Source organism: Setaria italica, chromosome VI (assembly GCF_000263155.2).
Source record: "Setaria italica strain Yugu1 chromosome VI, Setaria_italica_v2.0, whole genome shotgun sequence".
Lineage (NCBI taxonomy): Eukaryota > Viridiplantae > Streptophyta > Magnoliopsida > Poales > Poaceae > Setaria > Setaria italica.
Window position 1 is genome coordinate 5,345,720 of NC_028455.1, and position 10,332 is coordinate 5,356,051.

Consider the following 10,332-nt stretch of genomic DNA (forward strand, 5'->3'; position numbering starts at 1 on the left):
GTTGATTTCGTGGGCCGGGGGAGATCGTCGATATTTCCCCTCAACACAACCGGTATTGGTAGTTCGGTACTAAAGTTTTTAGTACCGGTTGAAATAACCGGTACTAAAGGATCCCTTTAGTACCGGTTGGGGAGACCAATAGAATAGAATATACAGTACTAACCAAAGAACCCCTTTAGTACTACTTCGACCACAAATTACTCTAAACATCTGGCGAAGTGGAGTACCAGTATTCCCGATTTCTGAGATTTTTAGAACAATAAGAAAGGACAAAAAAGATATATATACCCCTACATAAAGGATCACACTAATGCACTTTTCATGTCTATTTAGGTAACCGATGCCATAAATGACAACGTTAAATACTGGCTATTTAGGCGGATTCGGTCAAAATCCTTGTATTTGTGGACAACTTTTGAAATCCACAATTTCTTATACTTATGGACTATAAAAAAGTACAGAAGAAATAAAGTAAGGATCAAGTTATTCAGACTGCGTTTTAAGGCTAGTCTCAGTGAACAATTTCATTGCACAGTTATTAAAGCTGTGAACTTGGTAATTGTGCTAGTTGAGTGTCATGGGGATGAACTCCTCTCTCTTTCGATGAAACTCCCCCTCATAATAACCTTGCCAAGTCAGCAATTTTGTTGATGTGGCAATAAATTTGATGCCCATAATATTCCTATAAAACTCCAGTTGTAACAACAAATATGTCCCACGCACCAAGGCACATTGCACATGCACAACATACAAAGAAACACATTGCATGTACTGTCTTTTACTCCCTCTGTTTTAGAATAGTTATCTTCTTCTACTATTTTCAAAATACTTAGTATTATTCTGAAACTTCAAGACATCTTATCCCGCCCTATTTAGTAAATGCACACTTTAGAGTGAAGTTTGTATGAGATAGTAAATGAACATTTTAGAGAGGATTAATTACGGGTACAATGATCATTTTATAATCCATAATTCTAGTGCCTAAGTAAAAAAATATAGATTGCATCACGCATCCATTACCAGATCCTATGAATCGTGGTAATAATAAAATAATGGATCTCTCCCGCGATCGTTGGTAATCGAGATCGTTGACAATATGGATTATTACCACGATCGTTCCTGCTGCAGCACAGATCGTTGGTAATCGAGATCGTTGACAATACGGTGAAGGACTGCAGCACAGATCGTTGACAATATGGATTCGTTCCCAGATCATAGATAGGAATGGTGTTGCAACAACATGCCCACACATATATACATGTAAATAATGGAACTTCCTTAACGATTGGCGATCGATCGCCGCAGAACAAACCATTGGAACTCCTATATAAATGAGGCTTACTGCTGGCATTTCCATCACCACCAGCAAACTAGGCAAGACGAAAGCTAGCTGAAACCCTAGCCAGCAGCAGCCATGAAGGTCCTCGTCCTGTGCGTGGTCGCGCTTGCCATAGCCACCATGGCCACCGACGCCCATGCCCAGCTCCTGAATTGCCCCAACCGCTGCGGCAAGCAGGGAGACGGCATGGAGTGCCCCAACAACCTCTGCTGCAGCAAGGACGGCTACTGCGGCATCGGCTCCCTCTACTGCGGCGACGGCTGCCAGAGCGGCGCCTGCCACACCAACCAGCCGTGCGGCGCCCAAGCCGGCGGCGCGGTCTGCCCCGGCAATCTGTGCTGCAGCAGGAATGGGAGGTGCGGCTTCGGCAGCGAGTACTGCGGCGCCGGCTGCCAGGGCGGCCCCTGCCGTGCCGACATCAAGTGCGGCCGCCAGGCCGGCGGCAAGGAATGCCCCAACAACTGGTGCTGCAGCCAGTATGGTTACTGTGGCATGGGCGTGGAGTACTGCGGTGTGCGCTGCCAGAGCGGCCCTTGCATCGCAGACAGGCCCTGTGGCCTCAACGCCAATGGTGCCAAGTGCACCAACAACTACTGCTGCAGCTCGTCCTGGTTTTGTGGCCTCGGCAAGGAGTACTGCGGCGATGGATGTCAAGGCCAGTTCGGCTCATGCTACCTTCAAGCCGTTGCGGATGCCTTGCGGCTCTGCGTGATACCTTGAGGTATGTATATTGCGATGCGAGTATTGCAATGGAAATAATTATATTTGTTGTTTCAGTATGTAGTAGGGAACAATTTGGTTGAGCTGAAATGATGTCCAGTCTTTCACAAATTGTTAACAAAACATTCTTGTATGCAGGCACTTTAATTAAGGGAGACACTGCACGCAATAGACCAGGTTCTGGGCTATGGTGTGAAAAGGACATCCTCTGTCACTTATGAAAAGTGCATGCTGTTCCCTGAAGATCGATGACGGTTATGGAGGTCTTCATTAGCCATGGCTGTATGTCTATCAGTAGGCTATGCGTGCTTCAGATTGCTTTTATTTAATTTCAAGAAACCAAACTATCTGTTGCCACTTTCGCTTTTGTTTTGCATGGCCACGGCTAAAAGCTGGGACTGTAACAATGAATGATTAAATTAATGTTTGCCTTATGCCTTATCCCGGTTATATTATTGTCTCATTTTAAACATGAGGGGCAGATGCTAATGGTGGCCAGATATTAGGCCAGTCTGGCATAATTACCAAGACTAAGAACTTATTAATTGAGCCTGATGGGGTGGTATAGGGATGAAACTCCTCTCTCATATGATGAGGTGTTAAGGAGAACTTCCAACAAACATATTAATAAATTAGAAGTGGAATAATAGCAAATCTCATTGACAACTGAAGTAGCGATTTACGTGAAAAACTTCTTATGGTGAGAATTAAAAACCACAAGACCAGCTTGCCCGAACAATGGTTACAAAGAGTCTTCTCTAAAGCCACAAGAGGATTATAATAGTAGGCTAGTAGCATGTAGCAACACATTCATCAGGTTGCAACTTGCAAACCACAGCGCTCCACATTGCACGAAATTTGCACACCCTCATCGTTCTTTGACGGTTCCCACATGTGCCGGTTGTCTCACAAGCATAATGAAGTATAATGTTCATCTCTAATGTATTCAAATGACACTTAGATCATCCATGTCATCTTGGGATAAAAGGGCGGTGATAATGCCCTTCGGTTCATCCATCAATCCGGCGCTGGCGGTACAGGCGCAGCGAGCGGTATGAGTAGTAGTCGAACCCATTCTGGCACTTGGCCTCGTACTCGTCCATGGCCCAGCGCGCCCTCGGGAGCCACCGCCCCTCGTGGAACACCAGCGTACGTGTCCTTCGAGCCGACGTCGCCGCCGCCGCCGCCGTCCAAGACCGGCCGGCTGTGTCCCGGCGGCCACCTTCCAGCCGTCCTGGTACGTGAATTGGTTGCTGAAGTAGACGCAGCCCAACGGGTCATCCCTGCCGCCGTATTTGTCTGTGCGTGGCGGCAACGAATTGATCATCTAGAAGAGTTGCAGGGATGACATTTGTTTCATGCAAGTTACAGAGGGATCAGGTTGTTTCGATCGGTCTCTCCGACATACCGTAGAGGTCGGAGGGATGGAAGTCGAAGATGCGGACGTCGTCGTGGACGGTGAAGGACTGCGACGGCGGCGGCGGCGGCAGGCCGAGGAGCCTCCGGGCGAGGGCGTCCACGAGCTCCGTGTCGTGTCCGTCACCGGCTGCTGCTGCATGTCGCACGTCCGACAAGACCGGCCGTCCGTGAGGGAGACGATCCTAGCTAGCAAGCCGCCGCCGGCGACGATGATGATGATTTGATGAAGAAACACCGTGGCTTCTTACTGGGATCGATCTCCGGTTGGATTGGAGCACGGCGCGCGGCCAACGGGGTCGGAGGGCTCGCGGGCTCTACCGACTCCTACAAAATCGAGAAGAATTTGCCTTGTATATTTTTTAATAATTATAAATTGAATTTGGCAATGAAAATTCGTTAGGGATGTATCATGTACATCCCCATCCCTAGCAGATGTGGGTCACCCATAGGCGGAAGAAAACCTTCGACGACGGCAGCGGCGATGATGTCTCTCCTGCTCGTACGCCATGATCGTCGACAAGTCCTGGTACAACTTCACGTCACCAGACATGCATGGACAGCGACGCTTTACTGCGGAGGAACGCCGCCGGCCGGTGTCGTCCCCGTCGTGGTAGTCTTCAACATCGGCTTAGGTATGTGTCCCAAGGCCGGCGAACCGACGCCCGAGGACTACGCCTGCGTGAGCAAGAACAGCGTCTGCGTCGACCGACGAGACGGAGATAATTCCGATGCGCACTTCTGCAGTTGCTCGGTTGGGTATGAAGGGAATCCGTATATCCAAGGAGGATGCCAAGGAACTTCCTTAGCTTAATCCCTTGTGAAACAACTTGACTACAGGCAGGCATTTTTTGTTCTCTGTAGATTGAAGAATAAAAATTAATTTGTTCTGCAGACACTGACGAGTGCGCACGGCCAGACTTGTATCCATGCCATGGGAAATGCAAGAACACACCAGGAGATTATGAGTGTAGTTGTCCAGCCGGAACAAGAGGAAATGCAAAAGAAGCGCCGTGCACTGACTTGTTTTCTCTGACTGCAAAGATATCCGTAGGTAAGGCATTTATGTACTAGGTGCTAGAATAACTTTACGTGAAATCGGAACAATAAGGAATGGAAAATTATTGTTGAAAACAATCATTATTAATTCATCGGGAACGAAATAATAGCACCTCATGTAAAAATCTTTGCAGTGGTGGTGGGGTTGCAACTTATGAGTGCACTCCCTGCATTTGTTTCTATTAATAGGCGTATTAAAAAGTACTCAAACTTCAAAATTTAGACAAGCAATTAGTCAAATTATATGCATCTTACTAGCTTAGTGTATAGAATTTATTAGTTTTGGTTCTTATTTCCAATAATTTTAATATGATATGATATTTCAAATATAAAAGTTACAAAAAATGTACTAACACATTATTTAATTTACCCCTGTGTCCCTTCTATTTCAGAGTCCAATCCTCTAATAACTCCCAGTCAAGAAGTTTTATGATAATTTTGTATCGATATGTGGGTGACCCTTCGTCACTTGAATAATTGCATCAGTTCATTTAACCATTTTGAATGCTTTAAGAACTACTAAAAGATTATGGGATAACGAGGTTTCTTTATTTGTACTTTATATAGGTGTAGTAGTTGGCCTTCTTATAATAGCACTTCTGGTGTTCGTAATGCTTATTCGCAATGAGAAAAGGAAGATGTCAGAATTATTCAAGAAAAATGGGGTGACGGAGTGCTCACCGAGTAGGATCGGGAGGTGGCGGCGGTGGCGTTTGTCGAGCAGCGGCGGCGATAGTGAATGGCGAGCAGCGGCGTCTGATGGTTGACGGCGGCTGTGGATGGCGATTGTAGGCGTCCGGTTCCGATGGGGAGAGGCGGCGGTGGTTGCGGATGGGGAACGGTGGCGGCAGCAACGGATAGGGAGAGGCGACGACGGCTGCGGATGGGGAGCGGCGGTGAGAACGCAGCGAGGACCTGGAGGGGGAACAACAATGGGAGGCGGCGGCGGCTGCTGTTGACGAGCGGCGGCGGCGGCGGCGGGGGTTGGCGAGAGATGGCGGCAGCGAATGGGGAGCTGCAGCGTCTGCTACGGCAACTGAACGGACCACCCATGACGGAAGACGCACGTTTGGGGAAAAAGTGGGAAAAAAAAACCCAGTGGGGATCAGGACCGGAGGTCCAATCGGGATGCGCGGGTAAGCTCGGGTTGGCTATTCCGTACCCAGTGTATTATACAACCCAGTGTATTATATAGTATAGTCATATATATATATATATATATATATATATATATATATATGCATTCAAAAATGACAAATGTAATTTTACATGGTGATGTGAAACCAGCTAATATACTTTTGAACGATAGCTTCACACCGAAAATCTCTGACTTTGGTATATCAAGGTTGATTGTGATAGATAAAGAGCACACAAATTATGTCATCGGTGACAGGACTTATATGGATCCAGTATATCTCCGAGATGGCCTATTAACTGATAAAAGTGATGTCTACAGTTTCAGGGTTGTGCTCTTGGAGCTCATAAGCAGGAAGAAGGCCACTTATTCTGACAACAATAGCTTGGTAAGGAATTTTCTCGATGCTTGCAAAGGAACTGAGCTATTTGACAAGGAATTGGAAATTGCAAAACCTGAAGTTCTGAAGCTTCTTGACAGTTTGTATAAGATTGCAGTGAGTTGTCTAAATCTTGAACTAGACAAAATACCAAAAATGACAGACGTAGAGGAGAGTCTAAAGATGTTGAAGAGAGATCTTAGTAAAATACATTGATAAGTCAGCTGCCAATATGGATGGATATATGTTATAGTGTGAGATTGTGTTTGTGGAATAAGGTCGGGTGATCTGCCCGTGGATTGATACATGTCATAGTGCCCGGGTTGTGTTTGTGGAATAAGGAAGTAAGTAACTATATTAGTGTGATTTTGGCTATACTCATTCAGTACACTTGTGAAATTAGTGTGCAATGGTATCCATCATCATCCATTATTCATCCTCCACTGTTCATGGCTTTAGAATCAATTTATTTCAAAAGCAAACACTTTTGTTGGTGCTGACAATCTTAGATTCATCATAAACTACAATTGCTGGGGGAAATTACCTAGAGACCGCAGCGCTTCCAAGTCATCCCTCAAGCCGGCGGAGGCGGTACAGGCGCAGCCAGTAGTCCGAGTAGTCGAAACCCATCTGGTACTCGGCTTTGAACTCGTCCATGGCCCAGCGCGTCCTCGGGAGCCACCGCCCCTCGTGGAACACCAGCGTGTCCTTCGACCCGACGGCGGCGCCGCCGCCGTCCAAGACCGGATGAGTCCCGGCGGCCACCTTCCAGCCGTCGTGGCAGGTGGATTGGTTGCTGAAGAAGTAGACGCCGCCCGACGAGGTCGCCCCGCCCTCGCCGTACTTGTCTGTGCGCGGCGGCAGACATGATGCGAATACAGCAACCATTTGATGCAAGTTTAGAGAGAGAGGTTTCGCCCGGAGGCGCCTCGGCCTGCCGCCGCCGCCGTCGCAGCCCTTCACCGTCCACGACGACGTCTCCATCTTCAACTCCGATCCCTCCGACCTCTACGGTAGTACGCCCGCTGCTGCACAGCGCACGTCGGATCACTAGACCGGCCGGCCGTGAAGGAGACGATCCTATAGCCGGCCCGAATTGGGCAGGATGAGTTGGGGGGTCGGCCATGCCGAATTGCCGACCCACCGGGCTGGAGGGCTGGAGGGCTGACCAATTCGTGAAAGGACAGAAGATTGGTCAGTCCAGCTAGCCCACTTAGAAGACGGTGGGTGGTTGGCCCACAACCGAATCTGGCCCGTCGGCCGACTCTGTCTGTCTTGCTTTCCGTGTTGGGCGTGCAGCTGCGCCTTCTTCTCATGTCAAGAATTTTGCATGGGCAAAAAACAGATAAGGCGAGGTTTAGTAAGCCAGTGGTTGGAATGAAATGTCGACCATTCCTCGGTTGTTTAATTCAGCAAAAATGTGCTGCGTGAACCAAAACTGCTTGTTGACAAAACATCTCATCTAGTTACTCCACAGAATAGCCGAAGATGCTATGATCAAAGAAATAAAGACCTCCCAAGGAGAATGTAAACGAATGGTAATTAAAATTTTCATATATTAAAAATGAGGTATTAAATTTACAAACAACCAAATCACAGAATGGAGTCCCCCCCCACCACACACACGCGCGCGGGGGCGGGGGGGAAGGGAATTCATAGGTCTAGAGCATGCATAGCAGGGTAGCAGCAAACAAACATGACACAAAGAGGCTAGATAAAATGGAGATAAGATAACAAGGAATGATGGAACTGCATGTTTTTTCTAGCTTTTGAGAACAATCTCGACCTCAGACGACGCACCAGCTTCTTGATTTGTTGCAGCTTCTTTCAATATCACCCTCTCCTCGGTTGGTAGCTGATGCTGCACCGCCCTCTTCTTCCTCTCCTCCGGTAATAGTTGAAGATGCACCCTCTGCTGCCTCTCGGCGAAAGTCTCCAATCCCCCGTGTGACATCACGAGCGAGACAAAGGTGAGGTACTCGCCCCCGTGGCCAAGGTTCTTGGCATGTAGGTAACCCCTGCATCTACCAGCAGAAAAGCAGAGCATCTCGATCCATACACCTCTGATTGCCTCCCACATCTTCTTGCCATCATCAGAAATTTTCATCAGGTCTTGAGCAATCACCCAGGCTTCGTTAAAAAGACCACTTTTAGACTGCACTTTATCAATGAACACCTGTGTAAGTCTGTTTTCCACCAGCAGCAATACGTTATCAGCTTGGAGGATAGCCTTGAGTTCTTCGGAGGCATCTGTGAACAAATCTCTTCTGCTCCCAGGCATCAACATCTCAGGATTATCATGTAAAAGATGCATCATGTAGTTGGAAATTTGTCTACAGAGCCTTGCACATTCAGAATCAGGTGGTGTGCCCTTATGATAGAAGCAAAAATCTGTGGCAATGTGCCAAAGAATGATGCTCTCGTCTAAGGGCTTCTCTATACTCTCCCGAAGGTTTCCTCCGACGACGCAGCCATTGCGCTCGAGTGAGTCGAGTGTCTTGTGGCCCCTGGTATCTGTGAACTTCCAATAGCTGTCAACATCCCTTATATAATTCCTCCATCCATCTTTAACATAATTGCAGACTAAGAATGTAATCTCCTTAGATGAGTACGTATTCTCAACGCCAAATTGACCAAGCAAACCTTTGGATGATAAGCAGTTGGTGATGTGCCTTCTTTTACCCTCAGGAACTATAATGCTACTCTGGCCAACCTTGCCAGGCAACACCCGCCAGTTATAAAAACATAATGTGCCCATGGATATGATCTCCAAACAATATGTGATGTACAATAGTAAAAATGTAATCTTGATGTCAGTTCCCCTATAAGCTTGTTTATGGCTAATGTGGAAGAGGGTGATGGAAATGATGGGCAATGTTAGAGTAGTGAGCCACAAAAAGTACGAAAGACGGTTATCAAAGTAAGGTGGATCTCTATTCTCGTCACCAAATTGCCAGAGCTTCGTAAAAATAAGATTGAAAGTTCTGGAGATCCCGATGCGTAGCGCTTTAAAAAAGTTTTCATCATCCAGGAGCCAGAAGGCTTTCAACTTAGCAAGACGCTCAGTGTAGATATATGCAAAGTCTACGAATAGCTTGTCAGGTATATTGAGCTGATTTGAGTGAGTCCTTTCTCCATCCTTATCCAATGTTGGATGATCTTGGTTGCAGTCCACGTAACCCTTTGCTTCTTGTATGTACTGTTCAAGCTCTACTTCTCTGTTGGTACTCACTGTCCTCGGGGCTGGATGGAAAGAGGTGACTATTGTATTGAAGCTAGATCTTCTGAGAGCCAAGGGCTTCTCTAAGCATCTGAAAACCCCAACGATAAAAAGCAGTATTGCAGCAACTAACAACCTCTTATCAGCCAAGGGAGACCATGAGTGGCAAAAGACGTAGATAGTTACGGTGACCTGGAAAAGTGAACAGAAATTACTGATGCAGATTTAGCCATAGCAACAACACATGACTTAGCAATGAAGGTGGGATACTGGGATGGTTGAAGTTAGACTCTTGGAGCGTATCAAGATTGTTCACGCCCCTTGTTGAAACGATGGTTAATTACTACGCAGTTACAACTTACAACTAGTCGCAATATGTACAGTACGTGAAAACACGATTTAGGTAACACAGGATTACTTAAGATTCTACGTCCATTACTGATAATGTTGCCCACCAGTGTACTAGCACATTCGAGCTGGTTACTTAAGATGATTATTTGTTCGTTACCACAAGTCATTAGTAACCCGTCTCTGCTAACGGGCGCAATGCGGGTTACCAATGATTATCTTAGCCCGTTACTAAATAGGGGGTTTTCACGTAGTGGTAGTTAGTTAGTTTTTTTTTTTGGCGAGGGGTAGTTAGTTAGTTACTACAAGTTGTATAAGAAACATGACACATTATGCCATAGTTTATGATTTCGGTGGTTGAGTGATAACATAGTTATTGGGACTAATGAATTGTCAAATATGTACTTTGTAGCTTTTATAGGTCCCAATAATGCAAACCAATGCTACTAGAAAAATGACCTCTTGTCCCGAGGCTTAGTACCGGTCACATTTGGAGCTGGTACTAATATTAGCATTAGTATCAGGTCTATACCTTGGAAGCCCTTTAGTATCGGGTAAGGCAAATTAGTACTAGGTGGGGGGTCCCACCCGGGACTCAAAACAGTCCTCCCGTACCGTGCGTCGGCCTTATCCTCACCCCTGCCCCTCCTTAAACCCGCACAGTCCTCTTCCTCCTCACACCCGCAAACTTTCTCTCTAACGTCCCGTCTCCTCTT

At 46.7% G+C, this 10,332-nt stretch overlaps 2 protein-coding genes across 2 annotated transcripts in view; one reads left to right on the forward strand and one right to left on the reverse strand.

Moving 5' to 3' along the window:
• Positions 1-1,370: 1,370 nt before the first annotated feature.
• On the forward strand, positions 1,371-2,493 carry LOC101756270 (agglutinin isolectin 3). Its single transcript, XM_004972803.1, has 2 exons — positions 1,371-2,060; positions 2,198-2,493. The coding sequence occupies exon 1, from the start codon at positions 1,415-1,417 to the stop codon at positions 2,057-2,059; it is 645 nt and encodes a 214-aa protein (XP_004972860.1). The 5' UTR covers positions 1,371-1,414; the 3' UTR covers position 2,060; positions 2,198-2,493.
• Positions 2,494-7,576: 5,083 nt separating this feature from the next.
• The window catches only part of LOC101757098, a 6,027-nt gene continuing 3,271 nt past the window's right edge, over positions 7,577-10,332 (reverse strand). Inside the window, exon 2 of the mRNA XM_012846718.2 lies at positions 7,577-9,460. Within this exon, the coding sequence (XP_012702172.1) occupies positions 7,811-9,460 (1,650 nt within the window). The 3' untranslated portion in view covers positions 7,577-7,810. The remainder of the gene's footprint in view (positions 9,461-10,332) is intronic.